The 23,489-nt window shown below is 43.2% G+C and overlaps 1 protein-coding gene across 1 annotated transcript in view; it reads left to right on the top strand.

Annotated features, from left to right (window-relative positions):
• LOC130479639 (unconventional myosin-X-like) overlaps positions 1 to 23,489 on the top strand; it is a 130,643-nt gene that overhangs the window by 7,050 nt on the left and 100,104 nt on the right. Inside the window, exon 3 of the mRNA XM_056852032.1 lies at positions 16,268 to 16,391. Within this exon, the coding sequence (XP_056708010.1) occupies positions 16,268 to 16,391 (124 nt within the window). The remainder of the gene's footprint in view (positions 1 to 16,267; positions 16,392 to 23,489) is intronic.

Below are 23,489 nucleotides of genomic sequence, written 5' to 3'. Positions count from 1 at the left end.
AATGCTATAGCAGCACTGTTGACATGCCTGTCACTGTAGCTGAAAAAGAATGCCGCACAGAAAAAAGTGGGGGGAAATAGCGACACTGTTTGAAACAGCCAGAGCACTTTAGAGATGGCTCATAGATTGAAATGAGCTGTATGAAGTGCCCACCCCTTTATCGCTTTACTTAGATGACATCCGGTTTAGAATGGTAATCTGAAAGGGGCCAACATGTCCCAACAACGTATGTCACCAACCCCCAGCTAACAAACATTGCCTTTTGAAAGACGATGTGGTGGAGGCTAAGCCCTATGAGAGTGGGGGTCAGCAGGTGCATCGCACCGGGGCCTTTGGGCCCAGAGAGGCCCAAAGGGAGCCCAAGGAGGCTCAAGAGTTTCCTGGAGTCCCATAAAAAGTTTGCATATGAAGACTAGTATTTTTATATCTTATGTTGGCCTACATAGACAACATATGTACATATACATTTTATACATTCTTTACATTGTTGTTACATTATGTTCTCAAGGTCTTCCACTAGGGGCAGCATGCACCATATAAAGATGTTCAAATGTGCGCACTTCTCTCTGACCCCTCTTTTCGCTCCATCAGGACCTCCCTGTCAATGTTGATGCAGTTAATGAACTGGAGGCCCTTAGCCGTCTTCTGATCCACTCTTGCACCAATTCAGCCAACTTTCCTGGACCGATCCTGACAGGATCCTGGGTGCTGTGAAGCCCACCACATGCCCTTTAGACCATGCCCATAATGGCTGGCTAAAGCTAGCAGTGATGCGGTTGGGCTCCTGATGGTCATCATCAATCTGTCCCTAAGTACGGGGGTCTTTATGGGGAGATGTAAGGAGGCAGTGAAGAGACCACTCTTTAAAAAACCATCTTTGGAGCCTAATGATCCTGCCAGCTACCACCCAGTGTCCAACTTGTCATTCCTGGGCAAGGTGGTGGAGAGACCGGTAGCTCTGGACCCATTTCAGTCCGGTTTCCAGCCTGGCCATGGGATGGAGATGGCACTGGTCCCCCTCATAGATGATCTCCACAGGCAGCTGGGTCTAGGTGGGTCGGCGCTGCTGTTACTGTTAGACATTATAGAAGCGTTTGACACGGTCGACTACAACGTGTCGACCCACCCAGGGCTGTCTTAACAGCGTTATGGCTCCCTGGGCAAACCAGTGCTGGGGCCCCTACGACAACCACGATATTCAATAATCATGTCATTGCTATTAATAGTACTAGAGTAGGTCTAATGTTAGTAATGTCAACTGAGTTTAAGTGATGTAACATACGCTAAATTACGTTATGCAGCACGAGATCCATACGCATAGGCCTACATGCAAGTTAGGTGGCACTGTGGCAGAGGTGACTGAAATACTAACCCAGGGATACTAAATCAGAGACAAATCACAATGTCCATTTGTAACACAATAACATTGCAGCAAATATTATTTTATAGTTTAGTATAGTCTAGACTACTGTGTAGTAGTATTTATTTATGGCAAGTCACTTAACATACACAGATTAGTATAGGGCCCCTATGTTCGTGGGGCACCCGGGCAAGTGCCCATCAGGCCCATGCATTAAGATGGCCCTGAACCCAGCTCCTCGCTGATTTTGGGATTTGTGGGACAGCCCTTCAGTGGCTGCTCTCATTTCTCCGAGATTGAGGAAAGAGGGTAGCGCTGGGGGAGAGAATTTCACCTGCACCATCTGTCAGGAGTTTGGGTGTGACGCTGGATGCCTCCCTTTCAATGTAGGCACAGGTCACAAATGAAGCCAGAATGGCATTTTCCCATCTCCACTAGGCTAAGCAGATTACCTGTCCTGCCATGGCCTAGCTACAGTGATCTATGCAATGGTCACCTCCAGACTAGACTACTTCACTCTCTCTATGCAGGGCTACCCTTAAGGCTGCTCCAGAAACTCCAACTGGTCCAGAATGCAGCGGCGAGGGTCCTTACAGGGACCCCTTGGAAATATCCAACTAGTGTGGTGCCAGCTGCACTGGCTCCAGGTTGAGTGCTGGATCAGGGTTTAAGGCTTTGGTACTGACCTTCAAAGCCCTAAACGGTCTGGGGCCTTTGTACTTACTGGACCACTTCTCCCGATAACACCCCTCAAAGAGCATTATGCTAATCAGATAACAACTTATTAGAGATACCCAACCAGAGAAATACCCATCTGTTCTCAACCAGGACCAGAGTTTTTTTGGCTGTGGCTCCAGCCTGGTGGAACTCTCTGTCAAATGAGGTCCCTGCGGGACCTAGCTCAATTCTGCAGGGCCTACAAGACAAGAGATGTCCCACCAGACCTACAGTAGAGGGTAGCAACAGTTCCATCATGGCCGGCCTCCCTGCGCCACCTGCTACATCTTCTACGTCAGTTAATTCTGCCACCTTCACCTGGCTACAACACCACCAGTACTAATGTTAAAGGCGTCATTGGATGTCTTGCTTTTAGTGTGCTGAACTGTTATGTTGTAGGTTTTAATTATATTTATTTATTGTATGGTGGTTGTATTTTAATGGGAATGTTATTGAAATTACTCCTTGAATGCAAGCCGCCCTGAGCCCGACCCTGGTCAGGAAAGGGTGGGTTAAAAAGTCTAATAAAATAAATCATGTAGGAGGGAGTATAGGGGCATAAGGCCTCAAATGCAGAAAATCAGTGAAGCACTCCATTCCACCCCTCTCTCACCCTCTATACCTCTTTTGACTTTATTGTGGATTAAAAAAAGATGGCTAAAGTAGCAGGAAAGGGGCCCTGAAATTTTTTTTTGCACCCCCTCATAAAATTCCTCTTAGAGGCCCTGGTGGAGGCTTTTCTATCTCCCTGGGCAGATCATTCTGGAGTACTAAGACTACAGCTAGAAGACTGTATAACTTGATGAGGAGGTCCAGAACTACTGAGCAGAAGGCATGGCCCACAAACCTTCCAGAAAATCTGAATGTGCCGGTCTATATAGGGAGAATCCTTAACCAGTAAACAGTAAACAGAACCTTTATTGGCATTTACAGTAACAGAATAAACAGGGCAAAGGCAGCTAGATATAAATCTAAAAACGTAGGAATACACAGTTCATCAGTAATTTCATAATAAATTAAATGTGGGCTCCCCTCCTTCCTTCTTCCTCCTTTAGGACCTTGGCCAGGAACTCGGCTACCTGATTGGTAACTTCAGGGCTTTTATCAGCCAATAAATGGGCTATGTTTCCAGTAATCACCGCAGTAGTAAATTGTGGAAGAGAACTAATTAAGCTGCATCGAAGCTGTGTAAAAAGTAGGCAGTACAAGAGAATATGTTGTATTGTGTCAGGTTCTTTGCATTGGCACCTACAACATCTTGCTTCACGTGGAATTCCCTTGTATCTACCGCTAACAACAGCTGAAGGAAATATATTAAATCTGGCCATCAAAAATGCTCTACGGTGAGAGGGTATAGTTCAGTTAGAAAGATACTGGGCCATAGAATTGATTTGATAAGTAAGGCCTAAAAAACGTGGGGAGCAGATACCTTCTGCGCCGGCTTTTATTATTTGAAAATCAATGTCCCATATCCTCTTTTGGATTGTCCTAAAAATATAAAATTCACTGGAATTGGACAAGGAATCAAGATCGATCCCAAGTGATCCAATCCTATTTAAAATAAGCCGAGACCATCTAGAAACAGTTGGGTCAGTATGTAAGGCTGCCAATAAAGTACTTGGGGGAGAATCCTTAATCATGAAGAGCCAAGTGGACAGGCCCCCTCTGCTTAAAACTAATCAATAATGAGAGAGCCGGCATGCTGTATTGGTTAAGAGCAGCGGACTCTAATCTGGAAAACTGGCTTCAATTCCTGACTCCTCCACATGAATCCTGCTGGGTAACTTTGGGCCAGTCACAGTTCTCTCAAAACTCAGAGGCAGGCAGTGGCAAACCACCTTTGAGCGTCTCTTTCCTTGAAAACCCTGTGGGGTCACCATAAGTCAGCTGTGACTTAACAGCACAGGCACGCACAGGAATAATGACTGAAGAGCCCACAGAGGACCTTGGGGGATGCTAACTGTATGATTAACCAAGCGACCCGCACTTCAGAAGTTTGTTTACTTTTTCTCAGCTGTGGGATGCGTTCATCATTTACCTTCAACATGAAGCGGAGGACTTGCCTGTTTAATATGCCCATCTTGAGCCACTAGCATAATATAATTATTAAATTGCCAGACTGTGGTGGGATAAACCCGTGTGCAAACACCCACTGAGCTTTGAAACAGATTTCAAGACTTTGGGTGAGGCATTCGCTCAACCTGACCTATCTCCTTGGGTTATTGTGAGAATAAAGTAGGGGGGCAGCCATGTATGCTGGATTGGATGCTCCTAGGAGGAAAGGCAAGATAAGAGCTTAATTGATAGCTCACGAATCAAACATAAAGAGATCACTTGTTATATCTGATATTAGGTTTGCCAACTCTGGGTTGGGAAATTCCTGGATATTGGGGGTAGAGTCTGAGGAGGGGAAAGGACCTCAGCAGGGTACAGTGCCCACAGAGTCCAGCCTCCAAATGGTGGACTCAATGACATTGTACCCTGCTGAACTGATCTCTGTTGACTGGAGATCAGCTATAATTCCAGAAGATCTCTAGGCCCCACCTGGAGGTTGGCAATCATATCTGATATCAATTCAGACAAATATTGAAACAGTTTTCACATTCAGCTGCGAGTCACTGAATAGTGAATATTTGAGTGGTGAGACACCAGCTGTATATGCATTTCAAGTAGCGCCTAAGTTAAAATGTATTTTTCTTTTAAAAAAAATACTGATGGAACTAGTCAATATGAACATATGCAACCATTCAGAAAGATTGGAAATGTAATCTAAGAAATGTTCACTTCCAAAACAGAGAGTAAAACTCTGGAAAAACATCTTGTTTCTGGTTGTGTGTGTGTATACATGTGTCTATGAATTACATAGCTCTGCTTAGTGGCCTGAGACCAAATTGACAGCTTGAGTATGCCTGTTGCCAAGTGGAGAAAAACTGCCACAGTGTCTGTGCAACAGCCTCCCATTATTGCCAGACATTATAGTGGACCATAGGGATCGGCAGCTGGCAGCCCAGAGCCTCAGTTTTGCCCCTTAAACTTCCCAGCAGATCCCAGAGTTGCTCCTCATTACTATGCACTCCCGCTGCTTTCTTCAAGGCAAGCCAGCCTGAGATATCTTCAAGTGTTTCTTAGTCCCCTCCTCCACAGCCTGAATAGCAGCAGTAGCTGCCTCCCTGTGCACCTCAGTCACAGAGAACTGAGATGGGAGATAACTTTGATAGAGGGTCTGTTGCACTTCACACCAGAGGCAGGCAGCTAGAGAGCCCTTTCCTTTGACTTAGCAGCCGAAGGAGGAGGAGGAGGGCTCTTCCAAAGCCTCTTTTTCTCACACTGGAGAGGACAAGGTTAAGGAGCTCTTTGCGTATTGCAGCAGGCAGCAGCCTTGTTGTCCATTGAAGCTTTGTTTACCCCCCCCCCCCAAAAAAGAGGCCTAAGATATCAATGTTAGAGCTTTGCTGGTTCCTACCTTCCCCTTTCCATGTGATTATTTAGAGCCCAGTGCTTAAATTTTATCAAGGTCATTGCTGAATTTTAATCTTGCCCTCTTTGAGCATTTGAAATTCCCTGGCGACTGGAGAGGAGTGAACCTGGCTTCTATTCTTAAGCAAGAGAGAAAGGGGAATCCAACAAATCATGGAACTGTTAGCTTGTCTTCAGCCCCAGCTATTGGCTGGAACAAATTATGAACCCATCAGTGGAGAGGAGAGAACCCTGAAGGACAGTACGGTGTTAAAAAGCAGCCAACATGGATTTGACAAGAGCAGTTCATGCAGCCAAGCATGCCCTTCCTCCTTTGAAAGGATGACTGGTCTGGTCTCTGCAGGTGGATGGGGAGTTGCCATTGATATAAATGTACCTTGACTTCAGTAAGAGACGTTGGCACGACTCCATATGATGTGCTCATACAGAAGCTCAGAAGTGCGCGGCTGCCTGACTGCAGCTCCATCAAGTCATGTTGATCTACAGAGCTGTAGAGTCTTAATATTTATTAATGGCTTGCTGTAAAAAAAAAAATCAAGCATTAAATGTTATTTTGTTGAGCTCAGAGTTTCCAAGAGTGTAAAGGTGCTCTGCTCAAACACAAAGTGTAGATGTCTCTTTACTCACATGATCTCTCCTGGTATGCTGCAGTAGAAAGACAACCCTTGAAATGGGGACTGTCCCATAGGATCAATGGGGAAATGCCCGTATTTATTCATTTATACCCTGCCTTTGTGTCCATTGGGAACCCAGAGCAGCTTACATCATTCTCCTGTCCTCCATTTTATCTTCACAACAACCCAGTGAAGTAGGTTAGGCTGAGAAAATGTGACATTACCCAAAGAGCTTCCATGACACCAGTGAGGATTTGAACTTGGGTCTTCCAGATACTAGTCCTACACTCTTAACCACCCCACCTCACTGGCTCTCTTTTGATTTTAACAGGTGCAGAAAAGTGTTTCATGAATATCTGCCCCACTGTCAAGGAGACCAGGGAAGGACTTAAGGAACATCCAGATAAAATTTAAATGTGTGTGTATGGATCCACATATTGCTGCAACTGCCAATAAATCTCATTTCCTTTTAGGTAATGGATCCTTATGAGCTTGTACATTGTCATCTAGTTAAGGATCCATAGCTCACCTTGATCTTATGCCCAATCCCTTAAGTATCCGTCCACTGTAATGCATTTATTGAGGTCTGGTTATTGTATGCACAGAGCAGAAAAATATCAGAACTGGACAAAGTAAATACCTGCAAAGTGATCTGACCCAGATCTGACAAACATTCATTTAAAAAAAGAGTAGCACTACATAGACTACTAATGCAACTGCCTACTTCTCTGTGCTTGCCTAATAACAATGAAAAGATGAAAGCCACTACTGAGTAGACATTTTTAAAAAAAATGTAAGGCCAGGAAGCCATGGCCTTGTATATAAGAAAAGTATTCTTACTGAATAGGATGTAGAAAAACAGTTTTGCACATTTCAAGTGTTATCAACCTTACTCTTTAAAAGCATCATTCTTGAGACACAGCCAGATGGGACATGTTGCAAATCCCAGTTGTTGGCAATGCATTCAGTAGACAATCAAAAGACATTTATGCATTTGTCATACACCAGGGGCTGGTCGCGCTGGGAGTCTGTCTGCATACTCAAGCCATGTTCTGAGGATATTTTTTAAAAAATAATTTTTTTATTATTTTCCAAAATTATTAATACAAAGGTTTAACAACATATATTGTATAGAAAAGATATTGACTTCCCCTGCTTCTCCCTCCATCCTGTAATAGACTTGTAATCTCTTTTGCATAAATTTCTAACCCTAATACCATTGTTAATAATCATTAATCACTTAATTATTATATTTTCTATAACAAAATCCAAAAAAAGAAAAAAGAAAAGAATTTAATTAATAACATCACATAAGAAGGAGAAAAAAGAATAAAAGATTAAAAAAAAGGAAGAAAAATATTAAATCTCCCTAGTAAAAGATGGATTAGTATAGTAAGAAGCATATAATTATTTCTAGTGAAAATTAGTTAATTTGTAAATCCTCCATTTCTCCCTAACACTCATTTATTGCATAACATTTCTAGTAGATTAATATTTTATGCAATTCCATTTCCATTATAACCAATCCATTTAGTCAGTTACTTGTCAATTTTAACCAGCAGGAAAAAACCAGACTCTTTTAAATTAGTCCCTTTATCCTGAATTTCCAGCGTTTCTGTCTTTTCCACATTTGAAGTAGTTGACGCAAGGCATCCTTGGAAATTGTTGGTAAATTCTTTTCTGCAGATGGAGCATAGTAGATCCATGTTGCATTGTCTTCCATCCCAAATTCAAAGAGGGGAATCCTGACCGACCCAGTTTTTCTGTTCCTCAAATCTTCCAAGCCACTGTTGTAAAATCCATCAGATATATCCAGGTAGCACATGTCAAAATCGGTCACTTTGAGAAGATCATCAAACAAATCCAGTCCATTATTATCCAGTGAGTTGCTGCAGATTGCTTTGTAAAATTCCCCATGTCATTTACAAGATCCCGTTGTTCTTTGTCTCTCTTGTCAGCCAGAAAGTCTTTTGGTGTTTCCTCTGATCTCATTGAGGTGAATGAGGCTTTTATTTCTTTGGTTTCTTCTAAAATAATGTCCAGTTTCTGAATAAGACGTTGAAATGAAGTGTTCATCAAATCCATGAATTGTTCCATCTGTTGAATCATATTTGCCATGAATGCCATGATCGCACCTCCAAACTTTCCTGTTAAAGTTCAGTTAGTGAAATCCAGGCAGATTCAAGATGAGTAACAGGGAGGTATTACAGGAATCAAAGTCATAAACCTCCTTCTTTGTAGTCAGAGGCTTAGGAATCATTTACTGGTTACACACTGATATCAGGCTTCCGATTCCAAGTTCTCTGACTTTCTCGCGATGCTAGACTGTTGCCAGGAAGGACGTGGCAGGAAGTTTTTATTTAATTAAAAAGACTGTCCTTGAGGTGGGGGGGATCTCCACTCCTCCCTCCCTTTAATACGTAATAGTTCCTGATTGGCAATTAAAGCGTCTTTCAAAAATCTTAGCTGTTATGTTTTCCCACTGATCAAGTTGATAAAGCTCCTGGCAAGTTATTGATGCTTTCTTGGTTTTAAAAAGTCATTTAAAGGTTGAGTGGGGAGAGACTGATTCAACAGATAAGCATAAGAATTTCCTGGGACTTCCAGATCCAGGTAAAACAAAAGAGGTCTTTCAAACTTACTCAGATGTCAGAAGAGCAGGTATAGTTACTTATATAGTTGCCAGATGTAGATAGGTAGGGGGGAGTGAAGCCAATTAAAATTCCAAGAAGCGTCTTCGGCAATGTAGTACTCCTTAGCGGGTGGAACTGCTATTGGGTCTCCAAGTCTTAAATCTCAGAGATTCCAGGAGTTAACCACACAGCGAGGCTGCAGGAGATTTCCTGTTACCCGTTCCACTGTTTAGGAATCGGGGGGGGGGGGGGACGATAGCGCCCTTATTTACGACGTTCTTGGTTCCCCTTCCCGGAGCTCCGGGGGAGGCGACTGCTCCACTCTGCTGCCCTAGCGGAAGTCATTCTGAGATTTTGAAAGGGTTAAACCAGGTGAGATGCAGGAAGTTTTGCTTTAAGAGCTCCCAAACATTTTTCCCTTTCTAAATGGCAGCTGCGTAGGATGTAGGAGTCCATGTTTGGATCAACACAGTGTCTCAGGGGAAGGGGGGGCAACCTTTTTCCTCTCATAATAAATAATTTTGCTGGGTTATTTCAGGTGACAAATCCCAGTGTCTCATCTAATATGACCTATATACACAGTTATAGGAGTTGGATACCCAGGTTTCACAATGTCACCTAAATTCAGGATAACTGCCTTTAATTTAGCATATATTTACTTGCATTAAGGCACCTAATTTATAAGTAGGAGACCACCTCAGAGGGTGGTGGAGTCCCCGTCTTTGGAGGTCTTTAAGCAGAGGCTGGATGGCCATCTGTCGGGAGTGCTTTGATTGTGGGATCCTGCATGGCAGGGGGTTGGACTGGATGGCCCTTGTGGTCTCTTCCAACCTTATGAACTTGTGAAGTATCTGGAACTGGAATTGGGGTCTATACATTCTACACAGATCAAGCAGGAGCTTTTGTAGGTTTAGGTAGGTATTCTTAAATAACCCCTGGCAAGCCAATTGGTATGCCTAAAAAAGTTTTTTTTAAAGACACAAAGTCCGACATATAAAATAAACACAAAACAGCATGTTTTATCATTACAGTAGTTAAGATTCTAAAAGACACCCTCCCAAGCCATTCAAGTGGACAAGAGTGCAACTCTGCTCAGGATTGCACTGTACAAGTACTAGGCTTAGACTTCCAGGACTATTGAATTCATCTTGGGAGTTCTCTGCATATGGGCCCAGACTGATTTTCTAAGAAACTCTTATCAGAAAGAGAACTAAGCAGGAAGAGAGGTCAATAATCAAGATGCACTGTTTTTATGGAAAGTTTACCCTAGGAAGTGGATAAATAACATCACGTTCCCATGTGATTCAGAGCCACTTCTAATGTGTTTTATTAATATTACATTAAATGCAGGCTTTAACTATTTGTGTCTCAGGTTGAAACGAGGAAAAAATAGCCCAGAAGGCTGTGTCCCTCACCTTTACTCTGAGCTGTTTATCTGTGGGGGTACTGAACTGATGGAGAGCATTGATACAACAGCTGGTTGTAAATGACTTCCCATATTAGGGAGATTGAAACTTGTGATAAAGACAAAGAAACAACATGGAAGCAGCTTGGATCATAAAATACAAATCCAAGTGGGTTTCTGTAGTGCTTTTCTTTCCATATTCATCAAGTGTGTGAACTGATGTGTTTGATGTAGTGAGGTCATTATTTAAGTTCTCTGTGTGTGTTTTGTTTGCAGTCTGTGATGACTTGTTCTCACTTGTAGATCACAACTTGATGCCACAGTCATCAAATGATGAACATGCATATATGAACCAGCCTGAATACAAATATAGCTGTATGTTTACGAGGCTGTCTCCAAAGACACCATCAACGGGCAGTTTCTTCTTTGACAGATAATAAGATCTCCTGGTAAAGGAAGGGGAGAGCTATTGAAGTGATATGAAGCAAACACCAGACCTAGTCTCTAATACTATGTTTCTGTATAGATGGTTATCTGAAGGGCCTGGATCTTGCAAGCCTGTCCTATGTCCAACCAGGCCTTCTTGTACACTAAGCTAAATTCTCACCCCTTCTGAATTGTGAAGAAGACGTGAGGAAGGAGAATTAAGGAGAGTCGTCATGACCTCCAAATAGGCTTCCTCTCTTCCAATCCTCTCATCAGAGAATGCATTTGTATATAAGAAGACAGCAATGATTTTCCTTTGATTTTGTTGATGCTGACCCCATGTGATGTGCTGTCTCTCTAGATAACAGTGAGCAATGCTCTTGTATATTAACAGCCGTGAGGTTACTGAATGGCTGTTGTTTTGTGTTGGGATGGGGGGGAGGGAGAGTGGTAGTCCTGTAGTTTCCCACAAGGAGGATGGGGAAGAGTCAGAAGAAGAAGAGCTGGTTTTTATATGCCGACTTTCTCTACCACTTAAGGGAGACTCAAACCGGCTTAAAATCACCTTCCCTTCCCCTCTCCTCAACAGACACCCTGTGAGGTAGGTGAGGCTGAGAGAGAATGACTTGCCCAAGGTCACCCAGCTGGCTTCATGTGTAGGAGTGGGGAAACAAATCCAGTTCACCAGATTAGCGTCTGCCACTCAGGTGGAGGAGTGGGGAACCAAACCCGGTTCTCCAGATCAGACTCCACCGCTCTTAACCACTACACCATGCTGGAAGGAGTTCTGAATGCCAGCTTGTGAGGAAAACCCAAGCAAAATGCACTGTTGCTCCACCTCCATTCTGATTGTACCTGAAATGAGACCTGACGTGTGTATTTGCCAAGTCAGGACCATTAAGATCAATTATTAGAACTAGACCTGAGGACCAGGAAAGGGCACAACACTGGGTTTATTTGATTATTTGCTCCATTTATACCTTACTTTTCTGTGGGGACCCAGAGTGGCTTACAACATTCTCCCTTTCTCCATTTTATCCTCACAAAAACAACCCTGGGAAGTAGATTAGGCTGAGTGAGTGACTAGCCCACGGTTACCTAGCAAGTTTCCATGGCAGAGCCGGGATTTGAACTTGGGTCTCCCAGATCCTAGTCCGAAACTCTGACCAGTACACCATGCTGATCTCTCACTAAACCTGGTTAATCCATAGTAGGGCTGTTGAATTAAAAAAAATTGGTATAGTTCGGATTCGGCTGAATTCGCCCGTTTAGATCGGGATATGCCGAAGTCCGAACTCCCCCGCTTCGGGTCTGTGCAATTCGGCAGGAATTCAAAGTTCGGGGAAAAAATTCGGACGAATAAAGCCATTAAAACCACAACCGCGCCTTTCCGAGGCTCTGTGGGGGCATTTTTTGGAGTAGAGGTCCCAAACTTTCAGCGGAGCTTCAAAGGACGCTTCTTGAAAGACCCCCCAAGTTTTGTAAAGATTGGGTCAGGGGGGGCTGAGATATGGGCCCCGAAAGGGGTCCCCCCCACCCTTAATGTGCATCTCTGAGCAGAGCTTGCTGCCGACGCACAAAGCTCCCAGCCCCGACAAACAGCTGAGAAGTTTGCAAAGCATTGCAACACAACTGCAAAGCAACACGACTGAAAAGCAACACAACCTTGTAAGCAACACCTTTGCAACTGTGCAAAGCAACACCTGACACCTGGGAGTTTGCAAACCATGGAAAGGGACAGAGGCAGCTAGCTATGCATAATGAGCAGGAGGGGTGAAATTTCCCCTTTTGCATGGGACTCCAAATGCATTCTTTAAGTCACCATTTGAAAACAAGTTTTGAGCAAGCATCCAAATAGACCTAACCACTCTTATGAATGAGGGAAAACCTGAAGACACACAACTGAAACCCCCCCTCAAACCAGGGAGAGAGAGACTCGAGGGGGAACACACACCCCAGGCAGAACCGGCAAAAGCCCCCTTTAGTTTCCCCCCCACCCACAGAAACTGCTCCCTCCCCACACACACACAGACTCTGCTTCCCCCCCCCACACACACACACAGGAGAAAAATTATAGATTAAAGCCCCCAAAGGGGTCTTACTGTGGCTGTCTTCTGCTCCATCAGGAGGGGCTGGGGAGGACTGGGTAATCCAAGACTATTCCATTTAGGCACGGGACGTTTTGCTCTGCATACAGGATCGGCTGATCCATTCATCCCAATAGTGGAAAGGGGAAAGCCCATATCTTGGGACCCCCTGACCCAATGTTTACAAAACTTGGGTGGTCTCTTAAGAAGGCTTGTCTGAGGCTCCGCTCAAAGTTTGGGATCTGCACTCCCAAAAATGCACCCCCTGCAGCCACGGAAAGAGAAAAGGTGGGAGCTGATATTTCTGCCCCCACTGAACCCATCTTTACAAAACTTGGGTGGTATCTTAAGAAGGATTGTCTGAAGCTATGCTGAAAGTTTGGGGGCTGTATCCCCAAAAAAGCACCCCCTGCAGCCACAGAAATGGAAAAGGGGGAGGGAAAAGGGGGAAGCCCATATCTCGGGACCCCCTGACCCAATGTTTACAAAACTTGGGTGGTCTCTTAAGAAGGCTTGTCTGAATCTCTGCTGAAAATTTGGGGTCTGTACTCCAAAAAATACGCCCCCTGCAGCCACAGAAAGGAGAGAATGTGCACAAGCACCCCCACACACACACACACACGAGGATTTCCCTCTCTCTCTCTCCCCGGCCGGGCTGCACATCAGCTGATTCCTCCAGTACTCAGTCCTGATTGGCCAGAAGAAGACCCAGCTTGGCCACTGATTGGCCGGGGAAGGAGAATGCTGCTTACTGACGGTTATGCTGCTTACTGACGCCCTGAATTGGCCGGATTTATTCGTGAACTCCCGAACTTGCTGAATTCAGCTCCCCGGTGGCCTGCCATTTTTGAGTTCGGTTCGTCCCGAACTAAAAACCACCGAATCAGGGGAAATTCGGCTGTTTTTCAGTTCGGGCCGAACCGAATCAACAGCCCTAATCCATAGTCTCTGTACTGCCTGTCAGTTGCAGAGGCTGATAATGCATACCCTGCTCCCTTTTGTGCCTGAAGAGAGCCCCAAGCATATAGAGTAGTTTGTAGACTGCGTTGGCCCATGATCCAGTCATAAAACTGAGATGACAAGATTCCTCAGGAACAGCATCTGCTTTCTGTCCAGTGGCACAAGTTGCCTGGCCCACAACAGGAACCCCCCCACCGAGGCTCTGGCCAGAATTACTGACCTGTCTGCTTATGTTGCACTGTGCATGTGCATGCACACACACAGTTGTACTGCTTGTTCACAGAGGCTTACCCACCATCTCTGGAATAACAATCAAAGGATGACCATTTGGGTCACTCCGTGTGCTTTCTTAAATAGAAGACTTACACAAGTTAACCAAATCTTATGTAGTTATGCCTCTGGAGTTAATCTAGGGTAATTGCTTTGTGTGAACATATGCCAAAAAAATTGCAGACTAAGCAAAGGGCACATTCTAGGCAAGAGGGCTTATTGGTTCCCTGGAAGTCAGAGGAAAGAATACCTGGTATTCTTAGAGTATGCAGGAACGTAGTGGTGCCATAGAGATGAATAATATTTTATTCCTGCAGAAACTTTCATCAGAAGTAATGTAGCGGATCCTTAGGCAGATATTTATGCACAAGATAAGAAAAATAATAAATAAATGCATCTCTTAAAGTGGGCTGTAGTCCAGGTAATATCTTGTTAGTTCTGAAAGTGCCACTAGGCTGTTGTTTATTTTTGCTGCAGGATTAAGTTTGGCACATGTATTCCAAGATCTGTTTTTTGTAGCCTGTTACGGTAGGAAGGGGAAAATGTTTTTTTGTAGCCTGTTCCAGTAGGAAGGGGGAAATGGGGCCTTTCCTTGCTTGGTCCCTTAGACCAAGGATTCTCTGGAAAGGGCCCTGGGAACCTGCCACCACCAGTCAGGACCCCTGAGAACCTCTAGACCAGTGGTTCCCAACCTTTTTTTGGCCATGCCCCACCTAAGCATCTCTAAAATCCTGATGCCTCTCCTGTGACATGTAATTCTAATTATTCAAAAAGTGAACTATTCACGTGGAGGAAGTCTAAAAGGCCATTAACCTGGTCTAAACAAGCTTCCAAAGAAGATGGCATCCATGAAAGAGAAAAATAAAAGAACGAAAGGACAGTTGAAGTAATTACTATACAATAAAATAAAAGTACCTAACAAATTCAAAATACAATTTGAGCTCAACTCAAGATAAGTAGACTAAAGTTAGTGAGATCCTTGTGCTTGATGCCTGCTGCAGAGAGATTTTATATTAGGCACCAATTTAGTCAGGTTCAGTCTCAAGTCTCCTCGTTTAGTGATATCCAGTCGATTTCTTCAGTAGCAAATCATTTACAGCACTAAAGCCACATTCAGCTAAATATGAAGATGGGAATGGTAACAACAGTTTTCTTGCAAAGTTGGTTGAATTTGGGTATTTAGTTTCTGTCTCATCACAAAGCCACGCCATCACTCCTTTTATATTGAATAAAATTTTAACTGACTCATCATTTTGCATTTCCGAGAGTTCTTCTTGGTACTGCATTGAAACATCATACAGATCCACTAGAACTGGCTGCATCACCCATGTTGGAAAATCAATTTGTTTAAAATCTTTCAAATCAGAGGCGAATATTTTCAGATGATCCACAATGACAAATACAGCAGCATTGGTCACCTCACATTTTTTTAGCCAATGAAACAGGTCAAAATTCTTGTCAGAAATATGTTTTTGACATAACTCTATAAATGTAATGAAGCCAAATATCTTCGCCTTTGCATCAACAAGAGTTTTATTTGTTCCTTGAAGTTGTTTATTCAACATATTCAGTTTTTCAAAGATATCTGATAAATAACTCACAAATGCTTTACCATAAACGGTTAGCAGGTGCTTCATTTCAGGCTTGTCACTTAAAAAGTCACTGAGAACATCAAATAGTTCCATGGATCTTTTCAAGCAATTCCCCTTTGAGAGCCACCTTACCTCAGTGTGAAGTAAAAGTCTCACATGGTCTGCATTTTTATCTTCACAAAATAGCTTATTCACATTTGGCATTAGCTTTGATAGCATTGATACATTTTATAACGGATTTTAGTACCTCATTCAGAACAGGAGAAATATTTTTGGACACTAAGTTCTCTCTATGAAGACAAAGTAAGCCAAGCCAATCCAATTTATTAATGTTTTGGTCACAGACCTTAACAATGTTCAGATTAAAACCATACACAATGTAAAACCCACAACACCCAGAGTTACATGAATAAAATTTTTAAAATGTTACAGGCAGCTGCATATATACATATTTGTTACTGAATTGGATGTTATAGTTCTCCTAAAATTATTCTTTCTGTGTCAGCTTTGGGGTCTAATTTTCACCAGATTTCTTCCTTAGCTTAGAAGCTAACATGATATAAAATGCCACATCAAGTGTGAACTTTGGATTAACGTCTGCCATTAAAAAACTAACTCGGCCCTCAACTGTGTCTAAAACATCTGGGATGTGCTGGGTTAATTTAAAATCCCCGTTTTTTCTCGGCCGGCGCTTGGAAGGGGTCCCCTCCTTTCCCCCGATCCCAGCAGCCGGCTGAGCCCGATCCGGGCCCTACCCCGCTGCGACGCGCAAGGCCGAGCCGGCCTCCCTGCAGCAGCCAATGGCTGGCCGCGGCGCGGCACACTCGCCTCCAATTGGCCACGGGCCAAAGTGAGCACTCTCCCCCTGCCCCCCTCCCGCTCGGGAGCCAGGAACGGAGGGAATTTCCAGCCCCCCGAGCAAGTTTGGTGGGAGTGGCAGAAGCAGAGTCAAGCTGGCGCCGGATTGGCAGAGCCATACTCAATGGGCCAAAGAGCCGCATGCGGCTCGGGAGCCGCGGTTTGCCGACCACTGTCTTAGGTTATGAGGAATTTTTTTTATATCTACCATGGGTGAATGCTGAAGGCATTGTTTGGAATCGTGCCGTAGTAAATGCTGTCCTTAACACTGGGTCCAAAAGTTCCGTTAGGTAGTTTGAAAAGAACTTATTTGATTTGAATAGCGGATACCATGGAGAGAACTTGGACTTTTGTATTAGGCACATATCATTATCAATTTCTTTGTCAGCAATCCATTTTTTGATAGCTTTTGGGTCCCATGTGTTTAAGATTTCTAGCAAAGGCAAATTATACAATTGTAGGATGGGTATAAGGACCTTGTCCCAATGTTTTCTCTCTATGAATAACACAGTGCACAAGAAGCATTTCTGGATTCTCATCTTTCATCAATTTTAAGCAGCCATTTTTCTTGCCCATCATAACAGGAGGCATCATCTGCAGCACAAGGTGTTATGTTTTCCATTGATATATTATTGACAACTAAGTAATTTTTTTTAGTTTATTATATATATCAGTGGCGGTAGTAGCGCTCTCTAATGATTTGCAGAATAACATTTCTTTGGCAAATTCACCTTTATCAATATATTTTACATAGGTTAGCAATACAGCCTCACTGTCCCTCAGAGTTGATTCATCCATTTGTACTGAGAATTTTCTTGATTTCAGCTTTTCAACAAGTTGTGTTTCAATATCTTCACTCATTTCATCTATTCTTCTGCTAACAGTATTGTTACTGAGTAGCATGGCTTTCATATCTTTGTCATCTTTTTCCAGAACTGTTTTAAGAAATGCTGATATTGATGGTTTAAATTAAATCCTCCCCATAGTATAATTTTTTCCCCGATTTAGCAATGAGTAAAGAAATTTCATAACTAGCCTCAAGAGTATGACTGACAGTAACAGTTTGTGCAGTGAACAGAGACTTTATTGTTGATCTTTTTTCAAAATTCTCCTTTAAAGACTTGAAGTAATTTAAATCTGAATTTACATACGCACTGTGTTTCGCCTTCAAATGCGCCTCAAGACGACCTCGTTTCATTGATTTGTTGGTCAAGCATTGCTGGCATAAGAGGCAGAAAGGAGACCGTTCATCATGGATAGCGGGTATGAAACCAAATTTTAAATATTCCTCTGAATACTGACAAACTTTTTTCTTGCTTGCACTACTCATTTTATGCATAGGGTTTGTGACTGAAATAAATAAATGTGAGAAAAATGTATGAAGTGAAATGCACTTTGATAGTTGTGATCAGGGTGGATAAAAATAAATATTTTTTTAAATAAAAAAAATCAGATTTTTTATTTAAATCGGATTTTTTTAAATTTAAATTGAATTTTTAAAAATAAAATGCTTTTGGAGGAAAAATCTACCTAAGATAGTTTTCAATTTAAGATACATTATGGTCCAAAGGCTATTCATCAGGAAATAAGGATTAGTTTTTAATTATAAGAACCTAAGAAAGGCCCTGCTGGATCAGACCGAGGCCCATCAAGTCCAGCAGTCCGTTCCCACAGCGGCCAACCAGGTGCCTCCAGGAAGCCACAAGCAAGACGAGTGCAGCAGCAGCATCCTGCCTATATTCCACCGCACCCAAAATAATAGGCATGCTCCTCTGATCCTGGAGAGAACAGGTATGCAGCATGACTAGTATCCATTTTAACTAGTAGCCATGAATACCCCTTTCCTACATGAATATGTCCACTCCCCTCTTAAAGCCTTTCAAGTTTGCAGCCATCACCACATGCTGGGGCAGGGAGTTCCACAATTTAACTATGCGTTGTGTGAAAAAATACTTCCTTTTATCTGTTTTGAATCTCTCACCCTCCAGCTTCAGCAGATGATCCCACGTTCTGGTATTATGAGAGAGGGAGAAAAGCTTCTCCCTGTCCACCGTCTCCATACCATACATAATTTTATAGACCTCTATCATGTCTCCCCTTAGCCACCTTCTTTCCAAGCTAAACAGCCCTAAGCATTTTAACCGCTCCTCATAGGGCACTTGCTCTAATCCCCTAATCATTTTGGTTGCTCTTTTCTGAAATATCCTTTTTTAGGTGTGCTGACCAGAACTGTACACAGTCTTCCAAGTGCGGTCTCACCATAGATTTGTACAAGGGCTCGCCTGACACTGTCCAAACAGCAAAGTCTCTACCTGGGACTTCACTCCTGCAGCAGGGATCCCCGAAGTTCTCTGCTCCAGTCCTTGGTCCCCCTTTCCCACCTTTCCACCAGCCTGTTTCTGCTCCTTGGCCGGTTCTTCCTGCCAGCCTGCTCCAGCCTAGGCCCACCAACTGTATCTTTCCTCCTCCCTCCTTCCCTCTAGAAAAAGGAAGGCCAGCCTCTCCGGAGCCAGGGCTGCTGGGAGATACAGCCCCTTTGAAATTCGATTACACTTGTGTGTATACCCTGAGGTTTATCACAATATTATCTCCCTGGAAGAAAAAACCTATAATGGCAGCAGGCCGTAAAAAAGACCCAGTTTGGCAATATTTTAATGAGGTTCCTCTTCCTTGCAGCAATTTCATAATTATTAGCCTATGTATTTTTAATAACCAAATCAATATTTTTGATATAACTGTAAACATTACTCTGAAAAATTAGTATTCCAAAAATGGAACCTTCATCTGGTTGTAAATATTAAGATTATACCAGCAAGAATGAGTCTTTCTGTAAAAAAAACATGATTTAAATCAAGTTGTACTGACGAGTGGGATGAAAGTTGCCCCACTTTTCTGTGCTCATGCACTCTCTAGTCAACTCTGTGCTCTCACCACTCCTTTCTATTAGCGGGCTTTCCCCCTCTCCATTGTCACCAGCTGACCGTCATGTACATTCTGATTTTAATTTTAAAAATGTGTACGTCACAATATACCCTGACCTGGATGGCCCAGGCTAGCCTGATCTCGTCAGATCTCAGAAGCTAAGCAGGGTCAGCCCTGGTTAGTATTTGGATGGGAGACCACCAAGGAATACCAGGGTTGCTGTGCAGAGGAAGGCGCTGGCAAACCACCTCCGCTAGTCTCTTGCCATGAAAACCCCAAAAGGGGTCGCCATAAGTCGGCTGCAACTGGACCGCGCTTTACACACGCATGTCACAATATATATTTATATACTGTATATGAGGCCCCTAGAACCATAAGAAATGTAAAAAATTCACTGTTAATAACTCATTCTCGAATTGCCCCCCTTAAAAATCAAATTGCCCCCCTGTGGGGCGTGTGCCCCATGTTGGGAACCACTGCTCTAGACTGTCTTGCTGAGAAGGCCCTCTTCCAGTAGATTACTGGAACAATAACAAAATAACATGACCAAGCTGGTAGCACCTGTGCAGTCTAGCACATGGGGAAGAGATTAAAGGAAATATCCAAGAGAAATAGATTGTACTAAGCGAAGCCAAAAAATGTCTTTATAAAAAGGTTTATTGTAGAAAATGAGAAAACAAGGGAAAGAGTGGTTGGATTAAAAAGGGGGGGGGAAGGCAAACAAAATACAGGGAAAACACATGGCAACAACCACACAGAGATACCCAAATAAAAAGCAATACAGTTGAACTAACTAAGCTAAACACATTACCTATGCTGTAGCCTGTTCTTTGGAGCATGTGCAGAGTTCCTTGTGATAATAAGAAGCTGAAGGAGTCCTTAACCCCAACCAACCTCCTGTGGACCCAGTTTCCACTGAAGCTTGAAAACTGAAGACATGGAAAACCCCCAAATGTCCAGATTTTTATGCTAAATAAAGCCAGCTTCCTTTATAAAACTGAAAAGCAGATTTCTGCAATCCCACACAAATCCCCATCTCTGATGTCACCAATCAGAGCCATATCCCTCCTCCATCAAACACCTGGTAATGGCTCTGAAGGTCCATGACAAATACCTGGTCTGGTCTAAACGGGATCGTCTTTTGTCCAAAAGGGATGAAGTCTGCCAGGATGGTCTTATGTGAGGTGGACCCGAATACCCTTTTTGTAATGTAATCAAGGGTCCCAGACGCTCGAGGTGGCAGGCCTGAGCAAGTTTTAGGATTTCTGTCACATAGCCAATGAGCATGCTTTGGGGCTCAGCAAGCTTCAGGCGCTGGTGGGTTCCGGCAGATGTGTGACACAAATCCTTCCTCTGCATTTTGGAGCAAGATCCTACCAAGGGAGCTTTGAACATTCCTCTGTCCTGCTGTTTGTGAGAAGTGGAGATGCAGCTGAGAAGGCATTGGACTCAGAGGAGGAGGGCACTAGAAATTAGATCAATCTAAAAGGCATTGTTTCATTCTTGTTCCCTAAGATGGCAAATCTGCCACCAGATCTCTCTGGCTATGACCTTGTCAGAATCTGCAAGCTAAGCACAGTGGAGGGGAGTGGTGGGTCTCTCTGGGCAGCAAAAGAGACCTCCAGGAAAGGAAGGGAGGTGTCACCTGGTTTGCCCTGACTTGTAGCCATGCGCTACAACTGAGAGGCGCTGCCTGACTTTTTCATCTCGCTTGTTATTTCCTTATCATCTGCTGACGGGGCATCCTCTTCCTTTCACATTAGGTATTCTTTATGCAGGTACGTTGTGTCATGCTTGTCTTTATTCTGAAGCAAGTGTATCATCTCATCACAAGTCCCTTGCAAACTGGGAAAACCATCTCTAAAAATGCTGCAGCCCCACCCCCAGCCATGCCCAAATGGATGTGCATTCATCGCTGAGTTAATCTTGCAGCTGGTATCCCTAATGTTATATAAACCCAACTCTGTGCTGGCGTCAGATATGTAATTACGATTTGTCTTTTACACTGTAAGAACTGCAGCCATGTTTGCAAGGCTAAGGTTCAATGTATAAGGTGGGATAGGATCAGGGATACTGGGGAAGTGATCAAGAAAAGTACTTGAACATTTAAGATACCCTAGTTAAAATTTAAATATACAATATTCTTCTGAGGATTAATATAAAAAGTATTGTCGAAGGCTTTCATGGTCAGAGTTAATTGGTTCTTGTAGGTTATCCGGGCTGTGTGACCGTGGTCTTGGTATTTTCTTTCCTGACGTTTCGCCAGCAGCTGTGGCAGGCATCTTCAGAGGATTATCACTTCAGTGTTAAGAACCAATATAAAAAGTATTTACAAAATATGATAAAGGTGAGCCTGACAATCATGAATAAAATCACACAAATTCATTTTTGCTGTACCATAACCATGTATTAAAAGCTTTTTGGGATACTCTGGGATACCAGTCTAATACCCATTTCAGCATTTGCCTTATTTATGAAACTAGTCCAATGATAGGTAGATGTCATCCACAAAAATCAGTGCCATAACCGATAATGAGTTAGTGGAGTATTCTAACCTAATTCTTGGGTACATTTCTAAAGTCAGGGACCCATACCAGCAAACTCTCATGCACTGAAAAATCACAGTTACAAATAATATATTTGGGAAACCATTACAAGGAGCTCATGTGCCCAACTGATCATAAGTATCTTTGATATGGTGGAAAACTCCATCAATCTCTTGGAGCACAGACCAGAACTTCTGGCTTAATAGTGATGGCACAGTCACTGTCCAGTAGGAACACTTACTCAATCACATCCCATATAGCATTCACTATTGCAATTAACCTGCTAACTGCTGTTTTAAAAGTATCAATGAAACTCCCCGCCCAAATTCCATATGGCCTCCATTTCTGACAGCCATTATTGATTTCCTCCTTTGCACTTTTCCTCAGAGACTGATCAGATCACCTCTTTTTTCCCTTGTGGGTCTACTGGATGCTCTTCCCCACTGCAGAGCTCTTGCTTCCATTAGCTAATTTCTGTTTATATGTATGCATCACTTATTCATAACCTTTTGGATCAATCAGAAAATGCATTTCTTGGAACCTGATTCCAGTTTTAACTGGAGGTTGTAGGCTCCCCCCAACTCTGAGGCCAGGCTTAAAGGCTTGGTCGGAGACACTTAAGATGGCCACTTGGAACACAGGATGTTCAGACAGCATCCTGATATTAACTTTCTTGTGGGTACATAGCAAATATTGAGTTGCATAAACACACAAACCCCTGTCTCCCTGGGATCCACTAGTTGGTCCAGGCCGTTAGACTTGGACTACCTCTAAGGTAGTAGTCCAAAAACCTGGGCAGGTCTGTTCCTTGCCTGGGAATCGTCTTATCTCTGTTGAATCTTTGCATAGTACATCCTCTGGAATGGTTGTCTGAGTAATCCTCAACCATTTAGTCAATTTATTGTCAAAACTTGTCATAACAATTGAAATAATATAAAATTAATTATTAAAATCTGATGCAAAACACGAACAATTAATGGCATTTCCCAATCATCTATTCCCAATTAAAGACCAGTGTTTTGATGGTAAAATTCAGCATTCTCTCCTGGTTTTGAGCTTTAGAAATAATACACCGTAGTAATGGCTTCTCAGCAGCCAGTAAGTAGATGCAAATTTTAGCTCTGAGTCAGGATTCCAAGAAACTCTAGAATATTGAAAGACCTTGAGGTAGCTTCAGGAGAGTTGCCTGCAGGAACTTCTTGTCACGCTGTTCATCTGTGACAAAGAACAAATATCAGTTCCGTCACCATGGGGAGGCACAGAGCAGAAAGGCACTCTCTGTATTTACTGCCTCAGCTTACAAAGCAGCATACTGGCTGTCTACCAGACCCTCACCCACCCTGCCCCCTGGACTGATAAGGGCTATCGTTTTTCCAATCTATTCTTGCTCTCCATAAAGGCAGGCTCTTGCTTCGTGGCAGAATCTTTGCAGAGACAGGCATGATTTTAATTTTGATTATTTGTCCTATTGAATAATAAATATCCTTAGACTGATGGGGGGGGGATCTTATCACAGAAGCGCATGTGGGTTGCTCTCTCCCTGCAACAATTTCATACCGCAGCCCAGGACGTGCTTCATTTCCTGCACAAGTCAGTCCTAGCTGTGTAGGACTGAACTAGGC

The sequence above is a fragment of the Euleptes europaea genome, chromosome 6 (assembly GCF_029931775.1).
Source record: "Euleptes europaea isolate rEulEur1 chromosome 6, rEulEur1.hap1, whole genome shotgun sequence".
NCBI classification, from domain to species: Eukaryota; Metazoa; Chordata; class Lepidosauria; order Squamata; family Sphaerodactylidae; genus Euleptes; species Euleptes europaea.
The sequence above is the reverse complement of the archived record's forward strand: the minus strand, read 5'-3'. Positions and strand labels throughout refer to the sequence as shown.